Source organism: Cynoglossus semilaevis, chromosome 11 (assembly GCF_000523025.1).
Source record: "Cynoglossus semilaevis isolate Cse_v1.0 chromosome 11, Cse_v1.0, whole genome shotgun sequence".
NCBI lineage: Eukaryota > Metazoa > Chordata > Actinopteri > Pleuronectiformes > Cynoglossidae > Cynoglossus > Cynoglossus semilaevis.
The window spans coordinates 4,944,249-4,958,619 of NC_024317.1; the positions used below are offsets into that span (position 1 = coordinate 4,944,249).

The following is a 14,371-nucleotide window of genomic DNA, read 5'->3' on the forward strand; positions in this document are numbered from 1 at the left end:
AAGTTTACAAAAGTTATACCATTATCATGTTAGCATCTAACAAAGTCTGGCTTATTAAAATGTATGATGGCTTTTGTGATATAACTGTAATTAGTGGAATGGTTGTTAGTACTTCTGCCATACAGCAAGTAGGTCAGCTGTTCAAGTCCAAGCTCGAGCTGATGGTCTTATTGTGTGGCCGTCTTCTCACAGGTGTGTGGATTTTATCCAAGTTCTCCGGTTACTTCTCACAGCACACCCACCAGCAGCGTGGGAGTCATGTAAAATAGACCGGTGTTTCCCAACCTTTTTTGAGCCCCGACACGGCACACCACCAAACAAAAATCTCACAAAAAGTATATGTAACGGAATATAATAATCTTCTAGTTTAAATGAACCCATAATTGACTAAAATCCTGGTCTGTTTAGATAAAGACAAGGCTGATATACCGGCAGGAATTGAAGAAAGACACTCCCAGAGTTTTAATAGCCCTCTGCTGCCACCCCTGCCTGTCACGCATTGACGAACAAAAATGCAATAAATAAATAATAGTTTTGGGAGCAGTTAAGCAGCATAGTGTGCCATGGCACAGCGGTTGGGAATCACAGGAATAGACACTAAATTAACGACATCATCTTGGCAGAGAAGCGCTGACGTTGGCTTGAACAGAGAGGTTTGCCTTGTCTTTCATGGCTGGTGTGTATTCAGTAAACAACAACGTGCTGTTCATCAGCAGCATATATTAAAATGCCTTCATCAGTGCTCTACTGTCCCTCCCTTGCTAACATATGGACATCAGAGTCCGCCACGCCGCCTACCAAAGGCTGTTCTCCACCACAAACCCTAATGGAGTGTTGGTGAACTGCCCCGCCTTTGTGTACACACTGCGTACCGTCTCCTCTGCTGCTCATTCAACACTTGTTGCACCGTACTGTACAGTACTAACCCAGTGTATGGCTAACTATGTAAACTGTAGTTGATCTAATTTTGCCATGTTAATGACTACATGCAGCTGTAGCTGCTGCCGTACATTTTCACGCACCACTGACACGCTGGTCTTTTTTTGAAAGCCCCTTATTGTGCCTCTGATTTCTTTTTTTTTTCTTTTTATGTCTCTCTATAAGTAGCTCTTTGCAGTCTTTAGATGAAAGACGTCTATTGTGAAGACGGAAGTCAGGCATGTAAGGCTGGGAGAGAGCTGAGTGAAAGAAGTGACTTATTACTAATAAATTATTACCTCTTGTCAGTGACTCATCTTATCGCTGACTGGGACTGGAGGCCTGAAGCCAAAGGGCAAATGTTTTATCATAAATCTGATTATGATTACAGTTAATGCAACGTTGTCTGGAAGCTTTAAAAAAAATCTTTTAACTAATGAAACAGTAATTTCAAGTAATTGCACTCTAGCCCTAATAAAAATTGTCTTTTATTAAGGCTGTCAAAAAATCTGTGAAATTAATCGCATCATAATGTTTAATGCATTTAAATGCATTGGAAAATAAAGCCCAGTGTTTGTCTAATGATTTTAATGTCTATCAGCCTATGGCTGCTCTAATACAAAGTAGCTCTACAGGTTCTTAGTTGCAGTTTCACTCAAGCACCTCAAGCTTTAAATACCTCAACACGCAGTTGTAAAAGGAACAAATTCATGCGAGAATCCGACTTGACCGACTTGAAAGAAACCTTCAACACACAGTAATGACTAAAATCCAACGCATTCAAGCTAATTTTGAGTTATAGAAATACTTTTTATCTTAATAATTATTTTTTGTCATTTTAGGAATGTTGATTTATCTTCATTAATCATGACTAGTATAAACAGTTGTAAGTATTTGACAGCCCTAGTTGTATATCATGTTGAGTAAATGTATATTCAGTATACAGCCACATCATGTGATCATCTTTTGTGTTTGCACAACAAAACAAACAGAAAGCTGCTGATTTGTTTACATGAACGAACTCATGCTTTTCACATCAGCACTTTGTATTCATGGTTCACAAGTGAAAGGGAAATAAGTAGCAAATTATGACCTGTGAATTAGTCTGGTCTGAGCTCGGCCGGTCTGAAACTGTACGTGTTAAAAAATAAAATCCAAGAACTGCAACAGTTGGTTATGTAGCATGACTGTCATGTGGTACATTGTTCTTATTTCTAATTGGTGGTGAACTTTAGCAACCAAGGTATTAGCGACACAATGGAAAGTGTTATTTGTAGATTAGTCTGAAAGTCAGACACACTTCAGGCTTAGGTGGAGTTTTATTTATTTATTTATTATGTATGCATTTATGTACTGTTGGTCACGGTCCAAATGCCTCATGCACTTATACTGTTGGTCACGGTCCAAATGCCTCTAATAATAATAATAATAATAATAATAATAATAATGTGGACTTATACAGAGCCTTTGAGAATACCCAGGGTGCTCTGTTAGATCGATGGCTTTTGCTTCTTTCTAATGAGTGGAGCTTCGTAGCTGCTGTCTTTGAGGAAGAAGTCGACACAGAATTGTTACCCAGCAGCTTTACCTATTTGTCTGACAGGAGCAGTGGTCTGCAGTTCACTGGGCCTAGGAGGGCGGGGAGGTTTTTTTTTGGTGCTTGTTCAACACACCACACGTCAGATCCTTTAACCACCTGTTTTCCCACCAGTTTGTCTTTTCTGATACATGGTGTTGCCTTTATTTGAGAAGAAGCTCCAGCTTAGGAAAACAACCGTGTCAAAACGCAAAAGCCAGTTCCTGCGGAAATCTGAGGTTCCAATCCCTCGTCTCGAGAGCTTCCTGCTTTGGACCGACAGGAAGTGGACCATTTTGATCCGTCTTTCAGCTGCTCGTTTTTTTCAGCTGACAATTGCATGATTTACAGCTGCAACTGCACGCTGCAGACTCGGGTTCATCTCACATTCTTGGTCACGTCGTCCAAGTGAAGTTGTCAGACGGCCAGGCTTCAGATTTTCAGCTTCTCAGCTGGCTGTGGCCATCAAGTTGGTGGAGCACTTGGTGTAGAACCCTTGGTGGTGCTCTCTCTCTCTCTCTTTCTCTCTCTCTCTCTCACACACATACCCCTTGATTAAACACACCCAAATTAACTATGTCAGCCGTGCCTGTTCCTCAGCAGCTGAGCACTTAAACCTGTTGCGTTCTCAGCTCCGTAATGTGTTTGTTCAGGGGGAGAAACTTCTTGGATGAGTTTGTCTTTGAGGGGAAACTTTATATTCTAAGAGTGTTTCAACTCCTAATTCACGTCTCAACGCTTTTCTGACAATATGCAACACTCCAGTGTGTTGTGTTTTATTTTATTTTTCTCCTTTCATCTAATCACTTAAAAAAAACCCAAAATGTACAAAAAATAGTTTTTGTGCCACAGTTTTGAGAGCCAAAATATATCTCTATAATTAAGTTAAGTGATAGCTTCTCATCTTAAGCATTTAAAATAACAATTAAGCTAATTCTTATTATTATAACAACAGCTATAATTATACCAATTATGATTACTTTTGTTTCTTTGACATGCCCTACAGGAGCAAAGGGGGTTCAGGACCCGTGTGGTCACAGACGGTACTGCAGTAGTGTCATTATATATTTAATTGATCTCTAACTTCTTGTTGTGTTGGTTTGGGGGAAGTCTGACAATTTAAGGCAAGTCCAGACTAGTCCAGACATAAAGAGACTAATGCCATTGGAAACCTTTTGTAACATTGCTGCCACCACCTGGTCATTTTAATAACGTTCTCAGTTCTGTTTACTAAGAAGATAAATGTGTAAAAATATTGTTTTTGTTTTTTGTTTAGTTTTGGAGCCACATTGTTGTAACTCTTACACCTTCTCCGGCAGACACAGTTTTTTAATATATTGAAAAATGGAAATATTTTTAGATAAAGTAAATTTAAGAGTCATTTCCTTCAAGTCAGTACATATCCTGAACTCCTTCAGGGAGAATGAAGACACCTGGGTTTGGTCTCAACAAGCTCCACCCTGGGCAGTATGCTTCCACCTGGAGCCCCGGGCTCACTGACTCTACGGATCTAAGACGCCGTGTTTTTGTTTTTGTCTTTTTATACCCACATTGTGAATCTAACCAGAATCTTACAGTCTTGTTGACCAGTATTGAATTTGTTGCCAAGCAATTTCAGCCAATAGAAAACCCAGCTGGGAAGCATTTGAGCCTGGAGGGACTTTAGTCAACAAGATAGATAGCTCTGTTTCGAGTTAGGGTCCCCCCCCCCACCCCTTCCTGTCATCACACACCAACCCCCCCACCCTGAAAGCCAAATACTTGGGCTGCATCTTAAAGCAAACAGTTAAGGTCCAACAGTTTCCTTGGTGCTCTCAGCCATCCTAATGGGACTCCATTTTTGTTTTCTACCCAGTTTCCTCTGAGTGCCACTAGAGGTCACAGGCTGGGCCTCAGTGTCTTTGTTTCACACTATAATGGCTCCATTCTCCCAAAGCAGCAGAGACTTCCAAGCCTGTTAGACATAGGACACCATTGTGACTCGCAGAGGTGGTAACATGAGGAAAATGAACAGAAGGATGAGAGTGTTCATGGGTGTAACTACTGTTTAATGTTGAAATATTAACTAGTTCACACAGCGCATGTTAATAATTGAAGTTTGAAGCCGTGACCAAAACATGTGTTAGAAAAAGAACTGCACGGCGGCACTGGCTTCCCTCTGGCTTTTATTAATTCCTGTTACCCCCTAATAACGTGTCCCTAACTCAATTGGCAGACCACAAAATGTCCATTCACTTTGAGGTTCCGCGAGAAACAAAGAGGAAAAACAACTTCTCCAGAGTGAGATCACTGTAACGCCCAAACCAGAGAGAAACAAAAGCTGCTCACAGGGAAGTTCCTGTTAGTGTCCATCCTTAACATCCTAGTGTGTTCAGTTTTAGAAGAGGCTGCGCTCCTCATTAATCAGGAAGGCACTGTCTGTCCCTGCACTTATCAACACACAGAGATAGAGATAGAGAGATAGATAGGGTGTTACTGATGAATGATGAGTTAAAAAAATTTGATTGACTCGTTTGTGCATCAATAACTGTGACCACGTGGCCATATTGCTAACTTAATAGCAGCTGCTATGATAAAAATATTATATATCTGTGGTTACAAAAATTACAACTGACAAATTTCTTAATCGCTACATGATGCAGGGAATTGAACACCTGACTCATTCACACACTACCTTTTATTTCTGAAACTGACGGTGTGTCAGTTTGGAGCTAATCAGTCGCCTCCCTCCACCCACGTCAATAAAGGTTCATTTTGCACCTTTCTGATTGGTTCCTCAGCTGTGCTTGTCTTCTAAAATGAATGCTGAAGATGCCAGTTTGTCTTTTGTTTCAGCGCTGCAGAGAGGACACTACGTTTGTCATAAATGGAAAGGAAAGATGTTCCCAGAAAACACTTTCCACGCGCTGTCATTTTTTCCGAGCGTAGTCATTCTTGACACAAAGCACAACACACAGCCCTGTGTCTCGCAGAGTTAAAAAAAAAAAGCATGACATTGTCATGTTTCAGTGTAGAAAATTGAGTTAGGGCGGGGAAAGGTTAACTTGAGGGAAATGTAGACAGGAGAGGTAAAAAGAAGGAATCTGGCAAGGAGCAGAACACAAAGACAAGCCCCTTGTGTTCATGACTGTTTGGCTTCAGTCAAAAACGTGAGTGAGATGTAATCGGATCTCCACTGTGGTGAGCTCATGGACGAGGCCTACCAGCACACTCACAAAGAGCAGTCCACCCATGAGCCCTCTGTGGCTCTCTGCTGGCCGGCCACTTAAAATATCATTTGTAATTTTTTATGAGTTCTAGATGGTTTCACCAGAGCAGTTAGGACGACAGTTCTTCAATTCAGAAGTAGATATAAGTTACTGTGGTGAACAAAGAAGAAGAAAACAATTATCAGTTTTTGTTTACAAAATTATCCCCCTCCCCTGTTTGAAGGAGGGGCAATAAATGCAGTAACAATCTATTCCACAGGTAGAGGGCGATGTTGGAATCATCTTCCAACTTGGTCATAATGATGACTACTGGGTGTAAAAGATAACATGTTGGGACAGACACATTTAAGACAGTGGTCATTCATCAGTGTACTCCAGCGCAGAGCTACTGCTCGTTTGTAGGGCTGTACACTTTCATTAAAGTTACATTCTATTTTCTGTTTTTTTTAATAAAAAATATTTGAATACTTTTCAAGTGTTGTTTTATACTGGGTGCTAATGCCCACCTTTAAATAACTTTATTTCCACTAAAAGAGTTACCCAATCACCTGGAGCAGAATCGTGCACTCCATACAGAACAGCTGAAATAATGTCATTGTAATTGTGTTGTAAACTGATGGGTTTGACATGTGACCGATCGCTGACCTCCTGTCAGAGTTTATGACCGTTGAATGTGTGAGGGGATCAGGCAGCTCGGGCTGCAGGCACATGGATTAAAGTGAGTGAAAGAAATACTTGTGTTTATGCCCAAACGTTTGGGGTTGCACTGAGTTGCACCGTGATAAATTTGTGACAGCTGCGAACACAGATCAGCCAGAAGGAAGTTAGAGTTGACCGGTGGTTCTCAGGTTGTAACACCAGAAATCCTTTCTTTCCCACACAAGTCTGAATAATCTACAGCCTTTCTAAGTTGACTGAAATTCACAGACTCTTTGTCTTTCCTCTCTCTGTCTCTCAGGTGAACTGCACTGATGGACTTGAGATAGCGTCAGCAGAAGTTTTACCTCAGACACCAACGTCGGACGACCCCACACCCCAACAGATTCAGCCGCTATGGCAGATCCGACTGGGTTGAGCCCCGAGGGGACGGGAGCAGGAACAGTCGAGGTCGACTGCAGTTTGGAGATTGAGAGGAAGTATGACATCATCCCTGCTGTCATCTGCTCCATGTGTTGCCTCTTTGGCATCATCTACTGCTTCTTTGGTGAGGACAATCAAGCGTGTTCAAACATGAGCTGACGTTCCACAGTGAAAGAGTCGACTTTTTATTGCATATATATGTCGGCTAGGATGCAGCCTATGTATTTGCACATTATACCAAATACCAATACATTTATAGATAAACAAAATACAATTTAAAAATAAAGATAATGAACAGAACGTTAGCTGAGCTAGTGCGCTAGTAGCTCAAATTACTAGTAAGTTAGTCTCGCAATTGGTGATTCTGTGTTAGTGTTTTATCATAGTGGAATGCAATAATGTATAAAAAATGTTTTTGTGTCACTGTGTCACTACATTACAGAACATAATTCTGATTGTAACTCAGGGTTGTCACCTCTCTCGTGCCTCCATCTACAGGTTACCGCTGTTTCAAGGCCGTCATGTTTCTCTCAGGCCTCATGTTTGGCTCCATCATCATTTTCTTGCTGTGCCACAAAGAGCACGTGCTGGACACCCAGCTGAGCGTGGAGGCCAGCGCCGGGATCGGCCTCGGCATTGGCCTGCTCTGCGGTCTGGTCACCATGCTGGTGCGAAGCGTGGGTCTCTTCATGACCGGTCTGCTGTTAGGTCTCCTCCTGGCCCTCGCTGCTCTGCTGGTCACTCATCAGTTCTACACTCCGACCACAGTCTGGGTGCCGCTGGGTGTTCTTCTGGGAACGGGCATGCTGTTCGCCGTGCTGACGCTGCAGTGGCAGAAATTCTTCACCATCCTCTCCACGGCCGTGTTCGGGGCGGCCATCATGACGGTGTGTGCTGACTACTTTGTGGAGATGCTGGCCCTGGTCACACATGTGTACGAATGTCTGCGCCTCACGCCTGGGCCTCCTCTCTGCTGGTACAGCTGGGTCATTCTGGGGATCTGGCCTGCCCTCAGCCTCATTGGAGTGCTGGTGCAGTGCAAACTGACTGGAGACAACTTCTCACACACTGACGGTAAGAATCAAATATCAGTGAACTTTGAATCTACTGCAGGCATCACCAACGGCCTCATGAAGTATTGTATTTTCCGGACTCTCCAAGTCAGTAATTATCGACTAATTGACTGAAAAACTGACTCAATCAGTGTGACCGTCAGGTCCTTAGGGTCAAAGGCCTTGCACCTTTAAACCTCTCTCACTCCTTATTGCATCATTTATTTTTCAGTTGTCATTAGTCGGCGACAGAAGAGAGTCCAGCTGATGCGGATTCGGGAGAAGGACGCCAAGAAGCGACAGCAGGCAGGTGGGCAGGAAGGCACATACCGCCGTAAAGCCACCCCAGTGAAACGTTACGCTGGGGATCTACTGGCGCCGGTCAGTGTCACCCAAAGTGACGTGTGCTGTAGTTGCTGATTTTTGTCATTGTTAACCGTAAGACTAAAGTAGTGAAAACATGCATGTGTTTTACTAGAGAATATCTTGTACGTTTTATAGCTCATCTATCTTCATTTGTGTTTTTTTTTTAATAGAGCTACCTGCAAAGTCTGCGGGACAGACAGATGGGCACAGGAACTTCCCTTAGCAGCTTGGGCACCGCCAACCACACCATGATCGACCTGGAGTACGACACGGGCTCCACCGTGCCCCTCACAGCCACAACACCAGTCGTCAGGGTCTGAGCCACGAGGAGATGAGAAAGAACTGAAGAACGCTCTCTGGAACGCCACTGAGTCTCCTCGAAGGAGAGCAGAACACCAACTGCTCAGACTGACTCCTAGCAAGGATGCTACAATGCTGGGGGAAAACCATTGCTGCTTTTTTGGTGTTGAGAAGGACCATGTGTCAGACCCCAGCTTTGAAAATAGTACAACCACTAAAACCACTTTGTTTCTCACAGAAACATTTAAAAACAACAGACGCTGACAGAGTGAGGTCCATAGTTTCCCTTCAATCATGTACTGAGTCCACAAACAGCAAAATTGAGCCTTAAAAAAAACTCATCGCTCATCTCTTTTGGTAGTGAATATGACAAATCAGTGTGTTTGACATTTTACACGTACTGTACTTTAAAGAGTTAGTCGCCATGAAGTGTTTTGTTTTGTACCTGACTGTTTAACTGTGTGGCCGTAGGATTGATCATTTTAAACTTTTTTTTTTTTTTTAGATAACGTGCTGTGAGACAAAGTGAAGTAAAACTAATAAACCTTTTAAATTCAAGAGATTTTAAAGCAGTTTTCCAGCAGTACTCAGAAATCCTGTGACTTTTTTTTTAGTGTTATGCAGTTTAGCAGAATACAGAGAGATGGAGAAGTTGGCCTTTGACTGTGGATTAAAATGTTTTATTTATTTCATGTATTAGCCATGTACTTGATAGAGTTTCAAAAAAGGTAAAACTAAAAAACACGGCATGTTTTTATGTATTTGTAGATTTTTGTCCCACTTGACTGTTGTCTTTTTGTCTCACAGGAACACTGCACTTGTTGCCTGGATTTGTACAAAGCTGTTGATACGATTTTAAAGATGAATAAATGTGTTTGATATAAAACCAGACGTATTGAGTCACTGCTTCAGTCTGATCAGGTCACTGTTTGTCTCCTCCAGCTCTTAGCAACAGCCACAAGATTACTGCCTCACTTTTCCAATAAAGAGCACGTGAGGAGGATTTCCTGCTCTGTGATTGGTTGGAGTTGCCAGGGTCCAACAACACAAATACCATTTTCAGTACTTGTACATTCACAATGCTATCGTTCCGAGTACTTAATGTTTCATATTCTTCACCATGACAACGTGACGAGTGTTTACTGAAAAAACAAAACTTTATTTATGAAAATAATAATGAATTGTGTTTCAGTGTAAAGTTATGTAAAAGTTGAGAAACAAATTCAATTGTTTTTTTCAGTGTAAAAAAAAGTTGAGAAACAAATTCAATTGTTTTGTCACACTGTCAATACATTTATAGACGATTGTAAAGGAATTTTTTCCCTCCATATTATTTCCTTAAATTTATTTAGGTTTTATTTAACTTTTTTTATTTTTTTGCAACGTGTTCCTTTCTTATTTATGGAAATGTAATTTTTGTATCGTGTTCCTTTCTTATTTATGGAAATGTAACCGGACATTATAATTACCACAACAATCTACAAACAATGTTCAGTGTTTTCTGATTAGCATCAGAAGCGTCATTAATAACGACAGAATAGCGGAATAGCTGATCAGACTAAGAGAACGAGTTTAACAAAATGTAACAGTCGTCCAGAACTCTGCCATAATCAAATGTCATGTTTCTGGAAGCATTTAGTCACATAATCCATCACATATGTTAGAGAGAAAAACAAAACGCCTCTCCTGGTTTCTCCCTGAGATCGTAAACTCGGGTTTAGAAAATTATGGTTGTCACAAAAACACGTATATGTTCAGGAAACAAACCTCACAATAAGAGGCAGAACCAGAGATAAAACCTTCCCCGGTATCCTCCAACGTTCGATTACATTTTACATATGATCACTGTTCTTGAGGTTGGTAAGTTGTCACTGTTCCCAGAGTGGAACTAGAGGCGCTGCTGTCGACCTCTTAGCACTTGCTGCCCCCTAATGGTTGACTATTAGCATCGCATCCAACGCTCCTTTTTGCTGAGTGGGTATCCTCTGTCCACCTGCAGCAGCGCGTTCATTCTCCAGTACTTATCTCCTTTAAAGAAGAAGATCTTCCCATTGGTCCAAGTAAGGGCGGCGTCCACGGAGGACCGCAGCCCGGTGAAGAGCATGGACAGAGGCTTGGGGTACGAGCTTAAGTTGTTGTACATCACTTCATCCCACTGCCAGTGCTGTGAACCCTGAAAAGACACACAGTAAACATCGGGACATTAAACCAGTGGTAGTTCAAAGCCGTGGCTACTGAAAATGTTTCTGTACATCGAAACGAATGGGCTATAGATACCTTAATGAAGACCAGCTTTTTGTTCTTCTCCAGGTACAAAGCTGCATCGATATTAGGAGGAATCCGTTTCAACTGTTTGGGGTAGCCGTAGTCCAGCTGGAACCTGGTGTACCTCCACACTCTGTTTCCTGTGACACAGTCAAACTTTAACACAACGTTCAGCAGTGTTTACGTGAAGTGCTTCACACTGACTGTACCTTTAAAGAAATAGGTCTTGTTGGTTCTCTGTGAGGTCACAGCAGCGTTCAGGTTCCCAGGGAGTTCAGCCCATAACCTGTCGATCTTTATTGGTTTGTGGTGGCCCATATCAGTGATGGTCCACACGTATTCTCCACTGAAGGCAAACGTTTTCCTCCAAGGTCCTGAGTCAACAAACACAATGGAACAGGAGTTTTACCTGTAACACATTTTGCAACAGTCCGATACAGACCTCACACAACCGCACACTCAGCCCAGTTGAGTCAGACCATGACTCACCTAACATGATGGCGTCCAGTGTGGCCGTGCAGGGGTCAGGGATGAGGTCAGGGCCACTGCTGCTCTCTGTGGGTAACAGACTCTCTGGTGTAGTTGGACTGGCTAAAGTGCTGGTGATGCGTTTCCCTTCAAAACACACAAGTTACAACTTTGAGCATCAAAACTCTCTGTTTTTGTACACAGTACAGAGGAATATATGTGAAAGAAGAATGTGTTAAAAATGTAGTTTGGCTTTTGTACACTTTTAACATACTTGTTTACACAGTACAGAGGGAGATGTTGATATGTGAAAGAAGAATGTGTTAAAAATAAAATATAACTCATTATATATATCTCTATATTGTATATATGCTACAACTTTCGCTGTGTACTGGTGGTTGCTCCCGTTACGTGACAGCGGTGCCATTTACCGCGCTACCGGTCCGTGCATGCGCAAACGGGCCGTACTGCAGCTCAGCCAGTGATTGGGTGATGTCAGCGTTTATTAGTTTATTAGTTTTCAGTATCTTTNNNGACGCTCTTGCCACCTGGGTCATATTTCATACGAAAACCAAAGTAGCTCCGAACGTCAGATCTGAAGGACAGAGGATGATCATGGATTTCGGGTACATTTGGGGCATTAGCCATGTTGAAACGAGCTAGCTTCGCATGTAGCAGCTACCGAAAATACCGAACGGTACACCTGTGTAACCACGTGGTTTCTAGCGTGTCAAAGAGAGACCGCAGGTCTCCTGCTGCATGACCAGAGGTTTTATCTTCTGGGCTTTTCTAAGATGTGAGGAGCTACTACGGGTAGGTGAAACTTGTCCATGGTCTTTAGGAGAAAATTACATGTTACAAAGTGCAGCGAGTTCACTGGAACAACTGGGTCTGAACCCTGGTCACTATGATCAGACTCTTATTGCCTGTAGGAATGAATGAAATGTCAGCTAACATGTTCAGTTACATACCAACTGTCAGAGTAATAACAGTCTGCTCACCATACAGAACTTGGATACCATTCACATCATCTGAATGCAGCCTGAAGTTGGCACGGTAACCAGAGTAGACCGGTGCCATCAGAGCACTTCTGTACTGAGAGTGACCCAGACCAAGGGCATGGCCTATTTCGTGGGCGGCTACAATACGCAGGTTGGTTCCATAGTAAGATCCCTCTGTCCACACCTCATCTTCATCAAAGTGAACGATACCAGACTCTGGTGACTCAGCATGGGCCAGAACGTGACCTAGAAATGGGGCAAATACTGTAAGTGTGAGTCTGGGTCCACGTGTCACCAGTGAAATCAGAGAACAACGTTCATGAAGAACACTCACCACGACCGTCAAATGGAACAGGACAGAAGCCGTCTTTCTTGTGGAAGGAGATTTTTATGTCCGCGCGGCCGTAGTCCAGCTCTCTGAAGGTCAGAGCTGCCACATCGCTCCAGTACTTGAAGGCAGAACGAATGGCTGCCTTGACGTCTGCCTGCTTCATGTCAGGTGTGTAGTTGTAGATACGATAGGTCAGACTCCTCTTTCTCCAACGACCTGAAGTGATAGTGATTTTTTTTCATACATTTTAATGATTAATTACAGTGTGTCTCTAAATTGGACAAAAATGTTTTCTTTTGCATATTTCTTAAATATCTTTCTCACCTGGTTTTGTGACTCATTTAAATGTTGAAATTATTAATATAAACAAATTGAGAACAATATGCAGAAGTATAACAAAAATGATCTACAATGTAGAATGTGTCTAGAGTTGCTTTCACATCAGTGAAGCCGTTGACCTCAGCGAGTCAGCTGTAGACTAACGTGAGGCTGCTCTGACAGGAGCCTGACATCTGACCTGACCTTGAAGCCTCCACAAATGCATGCTAATGCACGTGTTAAGAAATGCATCTTTAAAACTACTTGCTCTGTATAAACACAATTGAAAATTATTTTCATATAGTTCTATTTCATATTGAGGGGCTTAAATGATAAAGACTCACCCATCACTCTGTATCTGTTGAACTTTTTATTAAAAGGGTCTGCCAGGCCACAGCGAGGCTGTCGCATCACGTCCAGCGTGGCTTCATCTAATTCTCCAGTAGGTGGCAGGTCATTCACCTTCTGAAACACCCTGCAGAGCGACCAGGAGTCAGTAGTAACATTTCAACCACTTCTGTGGAGGTCTAGTGTGTACTGTGACTTTCTGTGTGTGTTGTGAGTTCCCTGGTCCTGACCTGAGAGCACTAATGACCTCTTCCAGGTAGTGAGGGTCCTGTTGGACAGCGCTGTTGTCAAGGTAACCGTACTGCTTTAGGTAGGCCTGTAATAAATAAATAAATAAACAACAGTAAATTAACCACCATCATTTTCTATATTTGCAGGATGAATTTTCGTACCTCAGCTTCTATCAGCTCTGTCCACTGCACCACCGCTGCACTGAAGGCTCCCTTGAGGTTGAGCACCAGCAGCAGTACCAGCAGCTCTGCACAGTCCATGGTAACTCTAGAATCTGTGTTTCTGTCTCTAACATCCAGAGTTTATGTTTAAAAGCTGGAGAGGAGCTCGGCTGAATCCCACAGCAGACTGCCTGGACTCTGTGAGCCGTGAGTGGTTTTAACTCGGCCCGGAGCATGAGTCACTCCTGTGGCTACGATGAGCCACCTCTGAAGAATGAGGATTACAGGAGCAGCCAGTTGATCTCCAGCCAACATGTCTGCTGGCGAGTTGTGCAGTTGTTCAGAAGGGACATGGATCTCCAGCAGTAGTCTACACAGAAGATTCTATGTACAGTATTTTAAAGTACTGACCTAGTTTTGACCTAGAGTAAACATTAACTATCCTCTTTAAGTTTTGGTGTCGACCTTTGATGAATTAATCATATTAATATTTAATAGGATTTATTGTTTGTTTTTGTTTTTCTTATTCAACAGAGATCCACCTACTGTATCCACTGGGTATTTGTGTGTTTAAACCACAGCGGGTTTATCTCCACGCCCTTCATCTTCAAATTCCGGATATCCCACAGTTGTGTTGCTTTGATTGCAAAAACATCTGTTATAGTCTAACACACACACATATGTGTGTCTATATATATATATATATATACATATATTAATTTACAGTTGTCAGTCACTGTTGCTATA

At 42.4% G+C, this 14,371-nt stretch overlaps 2 protein-coding genes and 1 long non-coding RNA gene across 5 annotated transcripts in view; 2 read left to right on the forward strand and 1 right to left on the reverse strand.

The window, feature by feature from the left end:
- LOC103386043 (transmembrane protein 198-like) overlaps nucleotides 1-9,387 on the forward strand; it is a 14,004-nt gene extending 4,617 nt beyond the window's left edge. The window contains exons 2-5 of one of the 2 annotated variants that reach the window (XM_008320124.3): nucleotides 6,662-6,907; nucleotides 7,282-7,857; nucleotides 8,068-8,145; nucleotides 8,372-9,387. In XM_008320124.3, the coding sequence (XP_008318346.1) occupies nucleotides 6,757-6,907; nucleotides 7,282-7,857; nucleotides 8,068-8,145; nucleotides 8,372-8,424 (858 nt within the window). In that variant the 5' untranslated portion in view covers nucleotides 6,662-6,756 and the 3' untranslated portion in view covers nucleotides 8,425-9,387. Of the gene's footprint in view, nucleotides 1-6,661; nucleotides 6,908-7,281; nucleotides 7,858-8,067; nucleotides 8,217-8,371 lie in introns of both variants that reach the window. The other variant, XM_008320123.3, reaches the window with a different exon arrangement.
- A 555-nt stretch (nucleotides 9,388-9,942) lies between these two features.
- Nucleotides 9,943-13,756, reverse strand: mmp19 (matrix metallopeptidase 19). The gene is made up of 9 exons (XM_008320125.3): nucleotides 13,625-13,756; nucleotides 13,463-13,548; nucleotides 13,229-13,359; nucleotides 12,570-12,782; nucleotides 12,236-12,481; nucleotides 11,256-11,381; nucleotides 10,976-11,140; nucleotides 10,779-10,906; nucleotides 9,943-10,674 (listed from the first exon to the last, which is right to left on the reverse strand). The coding sequence occupies exons 1-9, from the start codon at nucleotides 13,721-13,723 to the stop codon at nucleotides 10,444-10,446; spliced, it is 1,425 nt and encodes a 474-aa protein (XP_008318347.1). The 5' UTR covers nucleotides 13,724-13,756; the 3' UTR covers nucleotides 9,943-10,443.
- On the forward strand, nucleotides 12,600-14,294 carry LOC112487743 (uncharacterized). 2 transcript variants are annotated; one of them, XR_003051135.1, is made up of 4 exons: nucleotides 12,600-12,734; nucleotides 13,265-13,524; nucleotides 13,610-13,724; nucleotides 14,159-14,294. It is a non-coding gene; the product is annotated as an uncharacterized LOC112487743 (long non-coding RNA). The 2 variants fall into 2 exon arrangements; XR_003051134.1 differs by lacking the exon at nucleotides 14,159-14,294 and having other exon boundaries at nucleotides 13,610-13,735.
- The last annotated feature ends 77 nt before the right edge of the window (nucleotides 14,295-14,371 follow it).

Excerpts from the sequence above, each read along its gene's own strand:
- mmp19 (XM_008320125.3), bottom strand. The coding sequence starts at position 13,723 with ATGGACTGTGCAGAGCTGCTGGTACTGCTGCTGGTGCTCAACCTCAAG. Across the intron at positions 13,360-13,462 it reads GAGGTCATTAGTGCTCTCAG|GGTGTTTCAGAAGGTGAATG; the intron begins GTCAGGACCAGG and ends GTCGCTCTGCAG. Across the intron at positions 12,783-13,228 it reads CAACAGATACAGAGTGATGG|GTCGTTGGAGAAAGAGGAGT; the intron begins GTGAGTCTTTAT and ends CTATCACTTCAG.